The sequence below is a fragment of the Thalassophryne amazonica genome, chromosome 1 (genome assembly GCF_902500255.1).
Source record: "Thalassophryne amazonica chromosome 1, fThaAma1.1, whole genome shotgun sequence".
NCBI lineage: Eukaryota > Metazoa > Chordata > Actinopteri > Batrachoidiformes > Batrachoididae > Thalassophryne > Thalassophryne amazonica.
The window spans coordinates 46648264-46670215 of NC_047103.1; the positions used below are offsets into that span (position 1 = coordinate 46648264).

Here is a 21952-nt window from a genome sequence, read left to right on the forward strand (position 1 = left end):
GGGGGGGGGGGTAATCAGCTGATCTAGCTTGTGTCACAAGGGAACCCATTCTGTGGGTGGTAGCAGTATGAGTGTGGACCGGAGCGCACTGAGAAACTCAAAACTGGCGTATTCACATTTAATCGGTAAAATGCCCTGTCGTGAAACAAACTAGAGCTGCAACTAATGATTATTTTAGTAATCAATCATTTTTTTTTTTGTTTTTTTTTGTTTTTTTACTTACATGTGAGTTTTGCCATTATTTCTTGAAGTGAGTTATTAAAAGGCCTTTGTCACGCATCAATGTTTGAGCTCGTATTCTCGTCAAAAACATACCTGGAGTAGTGTTTTATTTTGCACATACATACATCACCGACACACCACAAAGAGATTTCCATCAGGTTTCACTCGATTATGAGCATTTTTAGATGCCTACAGCAACTATCTCAACCACAAACATATTACAGCAAGAGTCCACAAAAGTATTTTAAAGGCCTGACTAAAGTGTAATATGTGTATATGTGCAGTTCACTGCATTTGATTTATTTTTTCTTGTGTAAAAACAGTTTAGATGTGGTTTGACAAACAAATTTCATTAAACTTAAAACAGGGATGAAGTGGAGGTGTAAGAGTCACTGGGTGCTCACAGGAAACATTTATTTCTATATTTATTTATTTATTCATGTTCATTGTTAGTTGGTTTTACCTTTTCTGTTGTGGTTTGTTTTATCGGGTTCTTTTTGTCTGTTTCTATAAAATTGTATTGTAGCAATATTAGTTATTACTTTTGTTGTTGCTGCTATTAATATATAAATAAAAATAAAAAATTACTACAATTCATAATACATTTGACTTACGACAACAAACACTAAGCCATTAATTATTTATTATACAGAAAAAAAATGCACAAACTGTGCTGAGATGCGAACAGCGTAATGCTAACTTTAACATTGAAAACGCCATAGACATGCTAACGCGTTAGCATCGGTCCCGTTCTTAAGTTATAAAATACATCTGTCAACTGTTTTAGAAGACCATAACATGTCGGTTTAATATAAAAAGGTAAATATTACTCATAGACATAGGGTTTTAGCAGGGGAAAATTAAGATAAAGCGAAATAATACAACAAACCATCGAAGCAGTGAGACAGATCAATGCTTCATTGGTTCAAAGCAAAGCCACACCCCGCTCTACTTGGGGAGTGTCTGCCAATGTTCTCACAAAGACAGAGGAGAAAGACCGCGGCTCATGGCAAGCAGTAAACAGAGCGGAGAGGAAGGAAAATTCACACAGTCCTTTCCTCCACAGTCCATGCAGACATTGCTGCTGTTTTGATTAGCGCAGAATGGGATGTTGCTTTGACAGTGAAACTATCATATTTCGGCCCCACAACACGCCCGCGCGTATGTGTGGTTAAATTTTCCAAATGACGTAAATCCGTCGTGTTGACGGAGAACTTTAACCCATGGTTGAAAAGCTGACTGCTTTCATAAAAATAAAAAAAATAAAAAACCTAGACATTTTTGCATGTGATCTTAATGACAGGCTGCTGCACTTTCCCCACACTCAATGACTTCATTAGTATATACTTTTGATGTTCTGTTAAATAAAAAGGGAAAAAGAAATGCAGTAGCATTTCTCTCAATTGTACATCCGAGAGTAATAGTACAGGTCACGAGAATGTCCGGCCCACAGATCATAGTATTCTGACAAATTTGGCCCCTGGAAAAATATAGTTGAATAGCCCTGTTCTATAGGGACTTGTCTTCAGCCACGACAAGGAATTAAAGTATTTTCAGATGTCATTTTCCAAAATCAGGAGGCTTTATGTGGATAGTATTTCTTCAGGAGGTGATGATGCATCCACTAAAATGTATGGGTAAGACTTCATATTTACTTGGTGTGTGAATTTACGCCACATGAGGACCGTAGCTTTCAGCCAATCAACGGACAGCATCAATTGAAGTATTCTGACTTATGAGAAAGCCTATAAAAATACATAAATTAGCCACATCATTGTTTAAGCCACAGTGCTCAAAGCGTGTGAAAAAAGTAGTGGCTTATAGTCTGGAAACTACGGTATTTAAAGATGTTTTCCACACTGTAGGACTGTTCTTGCAGTCTGTCCTCAGGTGTGGTCCCGGAAAATTGTAAACAGGCAGTATTGTGACCTCTGATTAAAAAACCTGGGCAAGATCCTGCAGTTCTTGCCACTTTCAGGTCTATCTCCAATCTGCCTTTTCTTTCAAAAATCCTCAAGAAGATAATTTACCGTCAATTAATGGCTTTTCTGAAAGAACACTATTCTTGAGGTTTTTCAATCATTTTAAAACCCTGCACAGCACTAAGACAGCTCATGTAAGTTTTTAAATGATACTCTGGTGACTGTTATTCTCGTGCTTTTAGATTTAACTGCTGCATTTGACACAGTGGACCACGAAATCCTGATCTCTCGGTTGGAGCAGTGGGTGGGCATCAGGGGCATAGCACTGGAGTGGAGTGGTTCAGATCGTACTTGGCAGACTGAACTTTCTGTGTCAGCCTTGGTGACTCTGTGTCCTCCTCTGCTCCTCTCTCGCGTGGGGTCCCACAAGGCTCAGTTGTAGGCCCTCTTCCCTCTCTATATCGACCCGCTTGGTTCTATACTTCGGAAGCATGGTATGCACTGTTATGCGGATGACTGTCAAATGTATGTGTCTCTTAAAAGTAATGATGCACACTCTGTCATTGCATTAGTCAAGTGTCTTGATGACATAAAAGCCTGGATGGCTCTAAACTTTTTAAAATTTAATGATAAGAACAGGCAACACTATGAGGCAGTAATCCATGCCTTTGTTACGACTTGGCTGGATTACAGTAATGCACTGTATATGGCGGTTAGTGTGTCCTCTATCGCCCATCTGTAGATGGTACAGAACGCTGCAGCATGTCTTAACTGGCACATGAAAATATGAGCACATTTCCCCCATTTTAGCCATATATTTTAGGATTCATTTTACAATTCTTTATTTTTAAATTCCTGAATACGCTGCCCGGCCCTACCTCTATATACTCTAATAAACCCACCCACTTTCTCACGTCAGCTGAGCAGCTGCTCCTGGGTGTGCCTAAAAGTAATCGGAAGCTCAGAGGAGCCCGTGCATTCACTATTGCAGCTCCAAAATTATGGAACAACCTGCCTCAGCAAATCAGACAGGCCTCATCTCTATCAGTTTTTAAATCTCTTCAGAAAACTTCTCTCTTCTCCTTGGCCTTTGACACCCATTAAGCTGTTGACTTCATTCATTTGTTTATTGGATTTAATGTTATTGCTTTTGTCGTATGGTTATTTTTACTCATGTTTTATGGCTTGTAATTATTTTGGCTGTATTTAATTTACAATTGTATGTCTTGAACTGCTATGTCTTTCAAGACGATTTTTACCCGAGGCCAACATTTCGCCATCGGGCACTGCGAAGACCTGGCATCCGTCTGTGTTCAGTGTAAGTCCAGTTCCAGTACTGCCGCAGTCTTCAAATTGACAGGGAACATTCTTGGGACACAGACCTTGGACAAGCTCAAAGATAAGCAAACCTTGGCGTATGTTAAGAGGTATTTTAAGAGGCTAAAATGTCGCATTGTGTTTGAATCTGTTCTGCTTTGTTTTTGAGTGGCGGGGGATGACAGACAATCAGAGTAGAGCTGCACCGTGACGTCAGTGGCTGGTCTCTTCAAAACCACTTTGCTTTTTGTTTTGCATATCTCTCATATATTATGTAAAAGCTAGCGAGAATTAAACACTTCTAAAACCAAAAACACAGTTTTTGGAACCTAAAAACACCTCTGAACTTATTTTGCAGACGTTAGCATGGTGACATCACAGGTTGGTAGCTAGCTGCAAAACTCTGGTTTGTTTGGTGTAAATATATCCTTTGTCATATATTATGTAAAAGACAGTGAGAAATAAACGTAATAAAACAGAAAACTCTTTATGACCTGATAACACATTTTGCGACATTAATGTGCACGCTACCTTCCACTAACTCAAAGCTAACTTCCTATGGAGTTCAATTTGTCTCATTAATACCAGCAAATGCACAGAGGGTGCTCTACAATCATTCCTTGATTTGCATAACTTCTGGTTTTATCAAATGCTCATCTACACGCACACGCAAATCCTCCTGGAGACGCTGTTAAAATGTAAATATTGTTTTTCACTGACTGTTTAATAGAGGGGCTTCACTCAACATGTACAAATTGTATGTAAGACAACAGGATCTTAATAATTAATTGAACAACTGCAAATTATAAAGACGACAAGGCTCATACGGCTGAGGGTATTTTAGCATTGTGTTAAATTTATTCTGTACAGCACTTTGGTCCACTGTGGTTGTTTTAAAACACTTAAAGTTGGTTGGTTTTACATTCATGCAGAAAGCAGGAGACCCAATGCCTGCATGTGCGTGCATATGACAGTATGAAACCCACACCTCTGTTCTTGCTAGCCATGTACCATCTATATACCTACTACTACTACAACAATGTGCTACATGTCATAAGGTTTCAACACTACATGTGCAGTACGCAAAATGATAAATTTACCATAAAATCTGCTGCTCACAAAACAACCTCCTTAACAAACAGAGAAACTGTTGTATTCCAAGTATTCACTGCAAACTGGACACATTACAGACAACATTCATGTTGCCGTCATGTACCACTGTATTGAAAAGACAACAAGTATAACTGTTACTTAGTGACAGAAAATGATTAGATTTTAGTCTATATCAATGCTATTACTGATTCTGCTTCTTGATTCCTGATCATGTTTCTGTGTGGATAAATGTAGGACTACAGAGATTTTCCAAGATGCAGAGTTTTACATCATGGCATCAGACATGATGTAATGTAATGACAAGTCTTTGCAACATGGAACTGTCAGAAAATCATGCTGGAATTGATAACATGTGAGTTATAAGATTCTGGGTCTCAATTCTGAACTCAACCTTTGTTAACTGTTGTTTTTTGTTTTGTTATATTTTTTTACGTTCCAAAGAACTCTAACACAAAAACTTAAATAATAATATTTATATATATATATATATATATATATATATAACATTGTACAGTTGCATATTTATGTCTGTTGGAACATGGACTTTTTTTTTCTTTTGGATGAAACTTTTTCATACCTTAGCCAGGTCTTCCTCTATGACATCATTCCTCATCTGCGATGCATCCAGTTGTGTATAGAATCTAGCTCCGATCATTGGCATAATATCGTTGACGCTGCGCAGGCGAGACTGTTCTGTCAGCAGATACCTGCACAAAAACAGTTTGCCTAAAGGTGAGACACATTGGGCCTCATGTATCAACATTACGTACGGCGATATTTGAGCGTATACGGGGTGTACGCCAAAATGGCTGCGCTACATGGCATTTATCAATGTGGTCGTTGGCATACGCTGCACTGAAAATATACACCAGGTCGAGAGGTGGTGTAAATTATACACTAAAATGAACCAGCACTGGAATCCACATAAAAATGTAAATGATCAACATGATAAACAGTGCCATCATACAAATCAATGCATATGTTACATAAATAACACTTTCCTGATTATACTACATAATAATTAATACAAATTGTTGTATTAATAAAAAAGCGCTGCTCGCCTTTTTCTCCACAGCCTGGAGCCAGAGCAGCGCTGAGCTTAACTTTATGTGGTGTGATCGTTTTAGACAATGAAATTCATTATTACAACTGTTGTCATTCCCTTCGCCTGTGCTGCAATCAGGTTTTGTCTTCTCCATTCGTTTGTTACAATAAAATAAATAAATACATTTTAAAAATAAAGAAATCTGAAAAATTAGGCATGTCTTATTAATTGAGCTAGCAAATATCCACATGTCCAGAATTGACGTGAAGAGAATACAGTGGTCCCTCGCTATAACGCGGTTCACCGTTCGTGGCCTCGCAGTTTCACGGATTTTTTTAGTCCAATTTTGCATGCTTTTTTTTTTTTTTTTTTTTTTTTATAGTGCATTGTGGTCTGCATGTCTGTTTATAAGAATCTCCTCGCCCAGAAGAAAAAAGAGCGCCAAGAACTACCCACAACCGCGTCCTTCACTCGGACAAAGACACCTGCAGCGAGGTTTGACTCAGAGGAAAAAGGCGCGGCGCCAGGACGAAGAGGCGCGATCAGAGGAACTGTGAAATACTGGTCAGTCACTATTAATAATTTCTTATGTGTCCAACCTCGTACATTGATCGTTAGAATTAAATTCGTTAGTTCTAAAAGCCATAATTATTTATAGGCAAACGTTCTATTTTTATTTCTCAAACAAATGTTTGGGCCTGAAAACAGGTTGGTCTTATTTTTCGACTAAGGTTTGAACGTTGAGAGTGTTTACAGCTTTAAAACGTCTATAATAATTGTAAAAATAACGCTGACTAAACTCCCGCGATAAACGAGGGACCACTGTAACTTTTTTGATTATACTACAAAACAATTAATACGACAGCCACTTTTGACGCTCTATTGGCACGCCTCGTGATTGGTGGAGTTCTTTTTCTTTGCTGTCTTCCTGGCTTCCATGTCGTAAAATGAGGGTGTGTCTGAAGCGGAGTCTGAATATTTATGGGCGTGTTTATTATAATTACGATTGTTTTCACCCGCCGCATTTATCAAGGTCACGTCAGGTGTACGCCGGAAATGGGCAGGTGCGCACTGCTTGATACATGTCACGACAACTTTGGTGTACACCGTAAATTTACGCCACATGTGCGCCACATTGATACATGAGGCCCATTAAGTATAAAATTATCAATGTGATCATTTTTTTTTTACAATACATGCCATGAACAATTGTATTTGATTATCACACAATCAATTCAAAATGTCAGAAAAAAACTGACTATTGGTGTTATAGATCAGCACAAATTTTAAAGCTGAAAACCTTTGTGTGTCCAAATTCTGCTTTATATGTACAAAATGTAATATATATGCTGATACATTTTGCCATGTAAGTGTTCCTCATAGGAAACTTGGGCAAAGGACCACACCTGATCCTGTTCATTGATAAATTCACAAGTTTACAATGCATTCACTGTATACTCTGAAATTCCCACTTTAAAAAAAACAAAAAAAAACAGATAATTTGTCATGCACTGATCGGTGTGACAGAAAGTTTTCCATCTTTTATGGCCATGACTACGGTGACTTCCTGATCTGTAAGAAACTGAATGTGTGCGGGGAGAAAATCAAAACACTTGCAAAAGTGTTTTGCGAATCCTGTATTCAGATGTAAAAAAAAAAAGTGGAGAAGGGCATCAAATGCAGATGCTTCCACATATGTGCATTTTGTAACAAGATCCAGAATAAAACAGAAAATAAGTCCCCTCCAACCCCACCCCTTCTCACAGAATGAGGTTTTTGAGGTCTGAAGAGTAGTTGATGGACACCAGCTCCATGGCCTTCTGCAGGTTCTCCCTATGAATGCCAGTCAGAGAGTTACAAGCCAGCGCCAGCACCACTTTCCCCAGGGACACCAGGTCTGCTTGCTGCAAGAACATCACAAAAACACATGACATAAACCTACAAGCTTTGACTTCACACCTTCCACACTCTTTACTCGCATGCTTAATTCACACTTGCAACCAAATGGATGATAAATGTGATGCAACTGCCTTAAAATAACAATCGCTTTGCTATTGCTTGATACCAGCAAAAAAAAAAAAAAACCTCACACACACACTAGGTTTTAGCTATGACATACAGTGCATCTGAAAAGTATTCATGGCGCTTCCGTTTTCCACATTTTGTTATGTTACTGATTTATTCCAAACTGGAGTAAATTAATTTATCCCCCTCAAAATTCTACTCACAACATCCCATAATGACAAGATGGAAAAAAGATTGTTTTTTTTGTTTTTGTTTTTTTGCAAATGTATTTAAAAAAAAACATGTCCAGAAATATTCACATCATTTGCTCAATACATTGTTGATGCATCTTTGGCAGCAATTACAGCCTCGGGTCTTCTTAAATATGATGCGACAAGCTTGGCGCATCTAATTTTAGGCAGTTTTGTCCATTCGTCTTTGCAGCACCTTTCAAGCTCCATCAGGTTGGATGGGGAGCATCAGTGCACAGCCATTTTCAGATCTCTATAGAGATGTTCAATCAGATTCAGGTCTGGGCTCCGACTGGGCCACTCAAGGACATTCACAGAGTTGTCCTGAAGCCACTCTTTTGATATCTTGGCTGTGTGGTTAGGGTCACTGTCCTGCTAAAAGATGAACTGTCACCCCAGTCTGAGGTCAAGAGCACTCTGGAGCAGGTTTTCAACCAGGATGTCTCTGTACATTGCTGCATTCATCTTTCCCTCAATCCTGACTAGTCTCCCAGCTGCTGCTGCTGAAAAACATCCCCACAGCATGATGCTGCCACCTAAATGCTTCACCGTAGTGCCTGGTTTCCTCCAAACATGTCTGGCATTCATGCCAAAGAGGTCAATTTTTGTCTGATCAAACCACTTCTCATGGTCTGAGAGTCCTTAAGGTGTCTTTTGGCAAACTCCAGACAGGCTGCCATGTGCCTTTTACTAAGGAGTAGCTTCTGTCTAACCACTCTACCATACAGACCTGATTGGTGCAGATATGGTTGTCATTCTGAAAGGTTCTCCTCTCTCCACAAAGGAATGCTGGAGCTCTAACAAAATGACCATTAGCTTCTTGGTCACCTCCCTGACTAAGGTCCTTCTCCCTGATCACTCACTTTAAATGTGCGGCCAGCTGTAGGAAGAGTCTTAGTGGATTTGAACTTTTTCCATTTACAGATGATGGAGGACACTGTGCTCATTCGAACCTTCAAGGCAGCAGAAATGTTTCTGTATCTTTCCCAAGATTTGTGCCTTGAGACAATCCTGTCTCAGATGTCTACAGACAATTCTTTTGACGTCATGCTTGGTTTGAGCTGTGACATGCACTGTCAACTGTGGAACCTTATATGTAGACAGGTGTGTGTCTTTACAAATCATGTCCAATCAACTGAATTTACCCCAGCTGGACTCTAATTAAGCTGTAGAAACATCTCAAGGATGATCAGTGGAAACAAGATGCACTTTAGCTCAATTTTGAACTTCATGGCAAAGGCTGTAAATACTTATGTAGCATGTGATTTTTATTTTTATTTATTTTTTTTAGTTTTTTTATTTTAACAAATTTGCAAAAATCTAAAAAAAAAAAAAACTTGTTTCACACTGTCATTATGGGGTATTGTGTGTAGAATGTTGAGGAAAAAATTAATTTCATGCATCTTGGAATAAGTGTGTAACATAAAATATGGAAACACTGAAGCGCTGTGAATTCTTTCCGGATGCACTGTACATCATCAAGTGGTCTCCAACTTTGTAGAATAGCATCTGAGAGACCAGCTCTGCACACTGAGCTCTATCATGAAACAATTTTCTTCATTTCCACCTTTTAAATTTTTCCAATCGGACTTAATCCCAGCCTGTTTGCTGGACATGTAATTCAGCTGGTATATCTTTCCTGAAGAAAAGCTTCAACTCTGTTCTGCAGAAAAATGCTTACTCATTCCGAAAAATGACTTCATAATAACAATTTTCAACTAATGGAATGTGAAATCTGGAAAGTGCAAAATTTCATTGTACATTGTTCATTGAATGTTGAGGTAACATCTGTCATCTCCCTTAATCCTTTAACCGACATGCAACCTCCTATGATACATAAGTGGGGAAAATTGTCACCTTTGTGTGTTCCATTGGCACCAGACAAAAGTTTCCGCAGCAGTTCCCTGGCTAACGTATATTTGTGAGTCATCACTGAATATTACAGGTGGATCATAAAAAATGTAAATTTGTGAATTTTTGTGATTTTTGCCATTTGTGAAATTTGTGATTCAGGTGTGTTGGAGCAGGGAAACAACTAAGAGTGTCAGGAAGGTGGCTCTCAAGGACTGAACTTGGCCACCCCTGCTGTAAAGCCTACTTTTAGTACACAGAAAATTCACAAGAGGTATTGATAAGGGAATCGATAAAGAATCGGATCGATAAGTGGAAACGATAGATAAAATCTTATCAATACCCATCATTCTCACTGCGGTATTGTATCACTTCCTGTTCCGGAGCACAGCGGTGTTTTGCTGTATCTGTTAGCTGTTTAATCTGCGCAGTTAGATTGATCTAGATAACGATTTGTTTCACAGTGTAATCTTCACGTGCCTTAACTAAAGCACACCCTCTGCTGAATCACCTCTAAATTATTTACACATTACTCACTTTGTGTGTTTTTAGGAATCTGCTAGTTTAGCGCAGCTACTAGCTCTTAGCCGGTTTAGCATGGCGGCTTCTCCTGTCTCTCCTGCACTTTTCTGCTCTGGGTGTGAAATGTTTAGTTATTCCTCGGCCTCCTTTAGCAGTAATGGTACTTGTAATAAGTGTAGCTTATTCGTAGCTTTGGAGGCTTTGGGGACTCGGCTCCGCACCTTGAAAAAAATCCTACAGCTAGCCAGGCCCCTGTAGTCGGTGCGGACCAAGGTAGCTTAGCCGCCGTTAGTTCCCCTCCAGCAGATCCCGAGCAGCCAGGAAAGCAGGCTGACTGGGTGACTGTGAGGAGGAAGCGTAGTCCTAAACAGAAACCCCGTGTACACCGCCAACCCGTTCACATCTCTAACCTTTTTCCCCACTCGGCAACTCTGTTTTGACAAATGTGAAGTTAGCGACACCAGCAACCACAGTCAATTGTCTTCAGGGGGCCAGAGCAGGCGACACTGAAGGAAATTTGAAACTGCTGGCTAAGGCTAAGCGTAAATTTGGTAAGATTGTAATTCACGTCAGCAGTAATGACAACCGGTTACGCCAATCGGAGGTCACTAAAATTAATATTGAATCGGTGTGTAACTTTGCAAAAACAATGTCGGACTCTGTAGTTTTCTCTGGGCCCCTCCCCAATCGGACTGGGAGTGACATGTTTAGCCGCATGTTCTCCTTGAATTGCTGGCTGTCTGAGTGGTGTCCAAAAAATGAGGTGGGCTTCATAGATAATTGGTAAAGCTTCTGGGGAAAACCTGGTCTTGTTAGGAGAGACGGCATCCATCAATCAATCAATTTTATTTTTATAGCGCCAAATCACAACAAACAGTTGCCCCAAGGCGCTTTATATTGTAAGGCAAGGCCATACAATAATTACGTAAAAACCCCAACGGTCAAAACGACCCCCTGTGAGCAAGCACTTGGTGACAGTGGGAAGGAAAAACTCCCTTTTAACAGGAAGAAACCTCCAGCAGAACCAGGCTCAGGGAGGGGCAGTCTTCTGCTGGGACTGTAAGTAAGCCTGCAGTCTGAGAGCGAAGCGCTCTATTGGGGTGATATGGTACTATGAGGTCCCTAAGATAAGATGGGACCTGATTATTCAAAACCTTATAAGTAAGAAGAAGACCTCATAAGCTCCATCCCACTTTGGATGGAGCAGCTCTCATTTCTAGAAATCTGGCCAATTTTCTTAAATCCTCCAAACCGTGACTATCCAGGGTTGGGACCAGGAAGCAGAGTTGTAGTCTTACACACCTCTCTGCAGCTTCTCTCCCCCTGCCATCCCCTCATTACCCCATCCCCGTAGAGACGGTGCCTGCTCCCAGACCACCAACAACCAGTAAAAATCTATTTAAGCATAAAAACTCAAAAAGAAAAAATAATATAGCACCTTCAACTGCACCACAGACTAAAACAGTTAAATGTGGTCTATTAAACATTAGATCTCTCTCTTCTAAGTCCCTGTTAGTAAATGATATAATAAATGATCAACATATTGATTTATTCTGCCTTACAGAAACCTGGTTACAGCAGGATGAATATGTTAGTTTAAATGAGTCAACACCCCCGAGTCACACTAACTGCCAGAACGCTTGTAGCACGGGCCGAGGCACAGGATTAGCAGAAATCTTCCACTCCAGCTTATTAATTAATCAAAAACCCAGACAGAGGTTTAATTCATTTGAAAGCTTGACTCTTAGTCTTGTCCATCCAAATTGGAAGTCCCAAAAACCAGTTTTATTTGTTGTTATCTATCGTCCACCTGGTCGTTACTGTGAGTTTCTCTGTGAATTTACAGACCTTTTGTCTGACTTAGTGCTTAGCTCAGATAAGATCATTATAGTGGGCGATTTTAACATCTACACAGATGCTGAGAATGACAGCCTCAACACTGCATTTAATCTATTGTTAGACTCGAATGGCTTTGCTCAAAATGTAAATGAGTCCACCCACCACTTTAATCATACCTTAGATCTTGTTCTCACTTATGGTATGGAAATTGAAGACTTAACAGTATTCCCTGAAAACCCCCTTCTGTCTGATCATTTCTTAATAAGATTTACTTTGATGGACTACCCAGCAGTGGGGAATAAGTTTCATTACAGTAGAAGTCTTTCAGAAAGCGTAACTAGGTTTAAGGATATGATTCCTTCTTTATGTTCTCCAATGCCATATACCAACACAGGGCAGAGTAGCTACCTAAACTCTGTGAGTGAGATAGATTATCTCGTCAAGTTTTATATCTTCATTGAGGACAAGTTTGGATGCTGTCGCTCCTCTGAAAGAGAGAGCCTTAAATCAGAAGTGCCTGACTCCGTGGTATAACTCACAAACTCGCAGCTTAAAGCAGATAACCCGTAAGTTGGAGAGGAAATGGTGTCTCACTAATTTAGAAGATCTTCACTTAGCCTGGGAAAAGAGTCTGTTGCTCTATAAAAAAGCCCTCCATAAAGCTAGGACATCTTACTACTCATCACTAATTGAAGAAAATATGAACAACCGCAGGTTTCTTTTCAGCACTGTAGCCAGGCTGACAAAGAGTCAGAGCTCTATAGAACCGAGTATTCCTTTAACTTTAACTAGTAATGACTTCATGACTTTCTTTGCTAATACAATTTTAACTATTAGAGAAAAAATTACTCATAACCATCCCAAAGACATATCGTTCTCTTTGGCTGCTTTCAGTGATGCCGGTATTTGGTTAGACTCTTTCTCTCCGATTGTTCTGAGTTATTTTCATTAGTTACTTCCTCCAAACCATCAACATGTCTATTAGACCCCATTCCTATCAGGCTGCTCAAGGAAGCCCTACCATTAATTAATGCTTCGATCTTAAACATGATCAATCTATCTTTATTAGTTGGCTATGTACCACAGGCTTTTAAGGTGGCAGTAATTAAACCATTACTTAAAAAGCCATCACTTGACCCAGCTATCTTAGCTAATTATAGGCCAATCTCCAACCTTCCTTTTCTCTCAAAAAGTCTTGAAAGGGTAGTTGTAAAACAGCTAACTGATCATCTGCAGAGGAATGGTCTATTTGAAGAGTTTCAGTCAGGGTTTAGAATTCATCATAGTACAGAAACAGCATTAGTGAAGGTTACAAATGATCTTATGGCCTCAGACAGTGGACTCATCTCTGTGCTTGTTCTGTTAGACCTCAGTGCTGCTTTTGATACTGTTGACCATAAAATTTTATTACAGAGATTAGAGCATGCCATAGGTATTAAAGGCATTGCGCTGCGGTGGTTTGAATCATATTTATCTACTAGATTACAATTTGTTCATGTAAATGGGGAACCTTCTTCACAGACTAAGGTTAATTATGGAGTTCCACAAGGTTCTGTGCTAGGACCAATTTTATTCACTTTATACATGCTTCCCTTAGGCAGTATTATTAGACAGCATTGCTTAAATTTTCATCGTTACGCAGATGATACCCAGCTTTATCTATCCATGAAGCCAGAGGACACACACCAATTAGCTAAACTGCAGGATTGTCTTACAGACATAAAGACATGGATGACCTCTAATTTCCTGCTTTTAAACTCAGATAAAACTGAAGTTATTGTACTTGGTCCCACAAATCTTAGAAACATGGTGTCTAACCAGATCCTTACTCTGGATGGCATTACCCTGACCTCTAGTAATACTGTGAGAAATCTTGGAGTCATTTTTGATCAGGATATGTCATTCAAAGCGCATATTAAACAAATATGTAGGACTGCTTTTTTGCATTTGCGCAATATCTCTAAAATTAGAAAGGTCTTGTCTCAGAGTGATGCTGAAAAACTAATTCATGCATTTATTTCCTCTAGGCTGGACTACTGTAATTCATTATTATCAGGTTGTCCTAAAAGTTCCCTGAAAAGCTTTCAGTTAATTCAAAATGCTGCAGCTAGAGTACTGACAGGGACTAGAAGAAGAGAGCATATCTCACCCATATTGGCCTCTCTTCATTGGCTTCCTGTTAATTCTAGAATAGAATTTAAAATTGTTCTTACTTATAAGGTTTTGAATAATCAGGTCCCATCTTATCTTAGGGACCTCATAGTACCATATCACCCCAATAGAGCGCTTCGCTCTCAGACTGCAGGCTTACTTGTAGTTCCTAGGGTTTGTAAGAGTAGAATGGGAGGAAGAGCCTTCAGCTTTCAGGCTCCTCTCCTCTGGAACCAGCTCCCAATTCGAATCAAGGAGACAGACACCCTCTCTACTTTTAAGATTAGGCTTAAAACTTTCCTTTTTGCTAAAGCTTATAGTTAGGGATGGATCAGGTAACCCTGAACCATCCCTTAGTTATGCTGCTATAGACTTAGACTGCTGGAGGGTTCCCATGACGCACTGAGTGTTTCTTTCTCTTTTTGCTCTGTATGCACCACTCTGCATTTAATCATTAGTGATTGATCTCTGCTCTCTTCCACAGCATGTCTTTTTCTTGGTTCTCTCCCTCAGCCCCAACCAGTCCCAGCAGAAGACTGCCCCTCCCTGAGCCTGGTTCTGCTGGAGGGTTCTTCCTGTTAAAAGGGAGTTTTTCCTTCCCACTGTCGCCAAGTGCTTGCTCACAGGGAGTCGTTTTGACCGTTGGGGTTTCTCCGTAATTATTGTATGGCTTTGCCTTACAATATAAAGCGCCTTGGGGCAACTGTTTGCTGTGATTTGGCACTATATAAATAAAATTGATTTGATTAATCGTATCGCACCAAATCCCATCGTGAGGAATTGAATCACCATCAAATACATATCAAATTGCATTGAATCGGGGACAGGGGTGAATCATATCGCTATATGTATCGTATCACTGGTAGTGTATCGAGACGCATATTGAATCGTTGTCGGTGATGGGATTCATATGCCTAATTAATACAGTAATTTAGTCAAAGGGAGCCCCAACCATGTACTGATTGCATAAATGAACAAACCTTTCAGAGGTTCAACATTTCTGTGTTATAAATCCTTTTTTAAACTGATTTCATGAAATATGTTAATATTCTGAGCAATTTTTTGCAGCTGTAGGCCTTAATTATGAAAATTAAAATTCAAAAAAGCTTGATACATTTTAATTTATATGTAATGAGTCAAGAACATTTAAACTTTTCACTTTCTGAAATAACTGGCAAAAATAAATAAATACTCAAGTTCTTCATGATATCCAATTTTTTTGAGATGCTCCTGGATTTTTGTCCAATAACCTACACTCCATGATTGCTTCTCTTCACACCATTGTAAGTCTGTTTTCTACTGATGAGATGTGCGTGATGGTTTTGGTTTGATCTTTCTGTATGTGTTAGCATGTGGCCCTGCTGCACAGGAGTTGAGCTGTCAACCTAGGATTTGATTAAGGGTATGTTCATGTCAGGCTACATATCTGTTTTTGGACAAAGCACTGCATCTGTACTGTTCCACAGTTTATATGACTAGGAACAACAAAAATCTTTCCATTTTGATTTCCTCATTTGGGGGGTGTGATTTACAATTAATAAGAACAGAAATTGTGTTGCTTAAAATAAAAGCAGGGTATCTGCAGGTATCAGCAAATATAATGTATTGTTTTTTTAATAACCCACGCAAACTTCTTAGGACCAACTACAACCCCAATTCCAATGAAATTGGGACGTGGCATAAAATGTAAATAAAAACAGAAACCAATGATTTGCAAATCCTCTTCAACCTATATTCAATTGAATACACCACAAAGACAAGATATATAATGTTCAAACTGATAAACTTTATTGTTTTTGTACAAATACTTGCTCATTTTGAAATGGATGCCTGCAACCCATTTCAACAAAGTTGGGAGAGTGGTATGTTTACCACTGTGTTACATCACCTTTCCTTCTAACAACAGTCAATAAGCATTTGGGAACTGAGGACACTAATTGTGAGTGTCATGATTGGGTATAAAAGGAGTCTCCCCAAAAAGCTTGGCCATTCACAAGCAAAGATGGGGCGAGGATCACCACTTTGTGAACAACTGCATGAAAAATAATAGTAGTTTAAGAACAATGTTTCTCAATGTTCAATTGTAAGGAATTTAGGGCTTCCATCATCTACAGTCCAATGTCAATGTCAAATTTATTTATATAGCACATTTAATACAGAAAAACTGCCCAAAGTGCTGGACATACCCAAAATAATAATAATAATAATAATAATCATAAAAACAAAGCAGGAACAAAATGGCTAAAATGATAATCACAACCAAATCAGGAATCGGCTAGCTTGAGTCGAAAGCCAGAGCAAACAAATGAGTTTTTAACCAAGACCTGAAGATGTTTAAAGACAGGGCCATACGGACATTCAAAGGAAGCCTGTTCCAGAGTCTCGGAGCCGCCACTGAAAATGCACGGTCTCCCCTGGTTTTCAGCCAGGATCTCGGCACTTCCAGAGTCAGTTGATTGCCCGATCTCATGTTTCGACCTGGAGCATGAACCGACAGAAGCTCGGAGAGGTAAGAGGGAGCCAATCCATTTAAACATTTAAAAACCAACAGCAACAATTTGAAATGAATCCTGTAACTGACTGGAAGCCAGTGCAGAGAGGCCAGTACAGGAGTTACAGGAGGAGTGGTCCCGCTTTCTGGTGCCCATAAGCAACCGTGCTGCGGCGTTTTGAACCAATTGCAGACGGTGAATGGACATTTGATCTAGCCCACAATACATCGAGTTACAGCAGTCCAAACGACAGGTGACAAAAGCATGAATCACTCTCTCCAAGTCAGCCTGGGGAAAATAGGATTTAACTTTACCCAAGAAACGAAGCTGAAAAAAGCTAGACTTGATTACAGAGTTAATTTGCTCTTCAAATTTAAAAGAACTGTCAAAGACAACACCAAGATTCCTTACAGACGGGTGGCAGTCGTTACTCAGCGAGCTCAGAGCAGTGGCATCAAATGAGTTCCCAAATACCACAATCTCAGTTTTAGAGTCATTCAGATTAAGACAGTTATGGGTCAACCAGTCCTTCACTTCCTTCAAACAATTATTCAAAAGTTTAAAACTGTCTCTGCCCGGGTACAGCGGAAGATAAATTTGCAGATCTGCAAAGCAGTGAAAAGGAATATTATATTTTCTAAAAACTGACCCGAGTGGCAGCATATACAGAGAAAACAACAAAGGGCCCAAAATGGAACCCTGTGGTACTCTGCATTTTAGTGGGGCAACGTCAGACGAATAAGGGCCAAAGGTGCACAGCAAACGACCGATTTTCCAAATAGGATGTAAACCAACGTAAGGCAGTACCTTTAATGCCAACATGGTTTTCAAGGCGCGACAACAGAATTTTATGGTCAACTGTGTCAAACGCTGCTGTTAAATCTAAAAGAATTAAAACAATAGAATGACCAGAATCAACAGTTAAAATTAAATCATTAAAACTCTTAAAAGTTCAGTTTCAGTGCTATGGCGCAACTTAAAACCAGATTGAAATTTTTCAAAAATGCCATTGGCCTCCAAGTAAGTTTGAATTTGTTTAAAAACCAAATTGTCCAATATTTTGGACAGAAAAGGCAACTTAGAAATTGGCCTATAATTTGCAAGGACTTCAGAGTCCAAATTTTGCTTTTTAAGCAAGGGCTGAACAACCGCATGCTTAAAAGAACTAGGGACACAGCCAGAAGTCAGCGATAGATTCATGATCTTCATTAAATAAGGGCCAACCACATCAAATGCATATTTGAGCAGTTTGGGAGGAAGACAATCAAGTGGACAGCTAGAGGGTCGGAGCTTTTGCACAGCAACAGACAGATCACAGAGTAATTTGCTCAAAACTCTCAAAAGCCATAGAACAGACTATGTTCATGGAGGGATTTGTCTCAAAAGAGGCAGAGGTTGAAGCCCTGATGGCAGATATTTTATCAATAAAAAAGTTAAGAAAGCTATCACACAATGCTTGAGAGTAAACAACACTGTTTAACTCCACAGGATTCACTAATTTGTTTAAAACACTAAACAGGACCTGAGGTCTCTTAATATTTGACAATTAAATTTGACATGTAATCAGCTTTCGCAGATTTGACTGTTCTCTGATAATTTGACAAACAGTCCCTTAAAATGTCCAATGACACACGAAGCTTATCCTTTTTCCACCTCCTTTCAGCCATTCTACATTCTCGCCTCAGTGCATGAGTGGTGTCATTTAACCAAGGCTCAGCTGCAGACTTAGCCTTTTGGATTTTCAAAGGCGCAAGCAAATCCAAAATAGAGATGCAAGTTGAATTAAACATTTCCATAGTCTCTTCAACTGAGCTAGTTGACAAATCCAAAGTCGGCACCAGGGAAATAAATGCGCTCGAGAACTTCTCTGCCGTTGGAGAGTTAATTACGCGCCGCATACGCGTCAGGGCGCACGTCATCGATGGAGCACAAGGCAATTTTACCGAAAATAAAACAGGAAAGTGGTCTGAAATCTGCGTTGTACAGAGGTCCTCAATATAAACATTCATGCCATAAGACAGAACAAGATCAAGAGAGTGCCCTTTCTCATGCGTGAGCCCAGTGACCCACTGTGTAAGATTAAAAGAATCAATAGTATTCAAAAAGTCCTTGACCAGAGGCTTAGATTCACAACAGACATGTATGTTAAAATCACCAACTATAAAAAAACGGTCACACTTAAGAACAATTTCAACCACAAAGTCTGAGAAATCCATAATAAAATCTTTGTTAAACTTTGGAGGTCTATACACCAGCGCACACAGGACAGGCAAGTTACTCTGAAGCTCAATCAACTGCAATTCAAAACCGGAGAAAGCGTTTACTCCAAGTTGACAGCATTTAAGACTAGATTTAAACACCGAGGCTAACCCCCCACCCTTTCCACAGGTACGGGTAGAGCTAATAAAAGAACAGTCTGGTGGAAGGAGCTCAGAAAAAGCCGAACACTCACCCGCGCGAATCCAAATCTCAGTCAAAAACATTGCGTCCAAATGCCGAGAGCGGAAAAAGTCGTTTTAATATGAAGTCTTACTTGCCACGATCTAACATTTAGCAGTGCCATACGAAGTGTGTCCTACTTCATGAATGAAGAACGAGCTGGCATACAGAGGTTTTCCTGGTTGACACCGCAGCAACTCGCTTGAAACCTGCTAGTGTCGAGCCACTCCAAGGTCCACAGCAGCGTCCTCTGATACCCGGCGTCGGTACCACTGGGCAAAACAGGAACAAGCCAGCGCTGCCTCCATATCGCTGTTACAGGGCATCCATAATTGCCATTCTTACGTAGGAAAGTTCTGATTTTCACCAACACTCCACCACGCTTACGCCTCCTACGTGGGCGTCTCCTCCATGGCACAGCAAAAGGTGTAATACGCAGGTTACTATTAGAAGATTCAAAGAATCTGGAGAACTTTCTACACTTAAGTGGCAAGGCCAAAAACCAACACTGAATGCCTGTGACCTTCGATCCTTCAGGTGGCACTGCATTAAAACCAACATTGTGTAAAGGATCTTACCTCGTGGGCTCAGGAACACTTCAGAAAATCATTGTCAGTTAACACAGTTCGTTGCTACATCTACAAGTGTAAGTTAAAACTCTACCATGCAAAGCGAAAGCCATACATCAACAGCATCCAGAAACGCCGCCACCTTCTCTGGGCCCGAGCTCATTTGAAATGGACAGACGCAAAGTGGAAAGTGTGCTGTGGTCTGATGAGTCAACATTTCAAATTGTTTTTGGAAATCATGGACGTCGTGTCCTCCGGACAAAAGAGGAAAAAGACCATCCAGATTGTTACCAGCGAAAAGTTCAAAAGCCAACATCTGTGATGGTATGGGGGTGTGTTAGTGCCCATGGCATGGCCAACTTACACATCTGTGATGGCACCATCAATGCTGAAAGGTACATCCAGGTTTTGGAGCAACACATGCTGCTATTGAATCAACATCTTTTTCAGGGATGTCCCTGCTTATTTCAGTAAGACAATGCCAAGCCATGTTCTGCACGTGTTACAACAGTGTGGCTTTGTAGTAAAAGAGTGCGGGTACTAGACTGCCGTGCCTGCAGTCCAGACCTGTCGCCCATTGTAAATGTGTGACGCATTATGAAGCACAAAATACGACATCGAAGACCCTGGACTGTTGAACTGAAGTCGTACATCAAGCAAGCATGGGAAAGAATTCCACCTACAAAGCTTTGACAATTAGTGTCCTCAGTTCCCAAACGCTTATTGAGTATTGTTAGAAGGAAAGGTGATGTAACGCAGTGGTAAACATACCACAGTCCCAACTTTTTTGAAGCGTGTTGCAGGCATCCATTTCAAAATGAGCAAATATTTGCACAAAAACAATAAAGTTTATCAGTTTGAACATTAAATATCTTGTCTTTGTGGTGTATTCAATTCAATATAGGTTGAAGAGGATTTGCAAATCATTGTATTCTGTTTTTATTTACATTTTATACAACGTCCCAACTTCACTGGAATTGGGGTTGTATAAAAATATCCTAATTACACAACACAGTGCATACTCAAAAATAATTTGTCGCAAGACTACTGCAGCAAAGGAAGTACCTGGTATTGTGGCATTAGCCCAAGATGATTGGTCTGACTGTTATCAAATGTTAAGACATCAAACATCCCAACACAGTTCACCCGTAACCTGCAGAGATAAGAAACCACTATTATCAACAGCTTGTGTGACGTGTACACACCCACATAGCTATGAAAAAGGAAGTTCACACGGAAAGTATGCTTCTGCTTTTGATATATTTATAGTTTGTTTACGGCAACTGTGGAGGAAACTGAACTTCATGCAGTTTTGCACACAACCATTTATGGTCATGTGTGTGACAAGTTTTGATTAAAAAAAAAAAAAAAAAACCACCCTTAACCTACCCATAGTAAAGGATGTGTTGAAATCTTAACGTGTACCTGGTCTTGCCAGTAATGAGAATCTTGCTGGGGTCCATCACACGGCAGGCTAGGCCGGCTGTATGAATAGTGCGTAGGGCCGAACTGAGCTGGACAATGTACGCCCAGATAAGAGACTCCGGAAGCAGACCCGCGTGCTGTCGTGGTGGGGGGGGTTCATGTTGTCCTGCATATAGAGACATGCTTAGTCACAAAAATGCAGCATTCAAATCTGTATATTTGGTGAACAAAATCTGAAACTATCAATTTATTTTTCCTTCAAAAAGTTCTTTTGTCTTATTTAAAAAAAAAGTCTGCCAGATCTCCAGTTAAGCTGTCGATAAAATGTATCAGTCTAATCAAATTCAGTGTAATGACAGAAATGATACGTAATGCCGTCACAGGAAGTATAACAGCTCAAAAACAAAACGATAAGGAAGTTACTCTGCGACCAGTTATGTAATCCAGTTTTGTGACTCCACCGCTAAACTCTGTTCAGCTTTCAGTGATGAAAGTGGGCCATGGAAAAAAAAAAACTGAAAATTTTTGGCAAGGTCCAAAGGCACGAAGCCCCTGGCAGGGGGTCTGGGGGTTGAGATCTCACATGCATTCTGGTGCATTTTCAGGTTTATTTACCCACCAACAACAAAAAAAAAGAAAGTATTTTTTTTGTTGGGTCAATTGTTCAATTTTTCCCACCAGAGTCTTTTCACACAGCTTGTATTGTGTAACCTGCCTTTAATCCAAAAAACATGCATTGTGGTTCAGGAAACTACACCGTAAAGAGATGATAATTCAAACAACTCAAAAA

The 21952-nt window shown here is 39.9% G+C and overlaps 1 protein-coding gene and 1 long non-coding RNA gene across 2 annotated transcripts in view; one reads left to right on the top strand and one right to left on the bottom strand.

Annotated features, from left to right (window-relative positions):
- The window catches only part of pan3 (poly(A) specific ribonuclease subunit PAN3), an 86781-nt gene that overhangs the window by 15902 nt on the left and 48927 nt on the right, over positions 1–21952 (bottom strand). The window contains 4 exon segments of the mRNA XM_034169056.1: positions 5152–5281; positions 7384–7523; positions 20803–20890; positions 21163–21328. Coding sequence (XP_034024947.1) covers positions 5152–5281; positions 7384–7523; positions 20803–20890; positions 21163–21328 — 524 coding nt within the window.
- Positions 1628–19298, top strand: LOC117509390. Its single transcript, XR_004560399.1, has 4 exons — positions 1628–1728; positions 11316–11321; positions 13384–13388; positions 19287–19298. It is a non-coding gene; the product is annotated as an uncharacterized LOC117509390 (long non-coding RNA).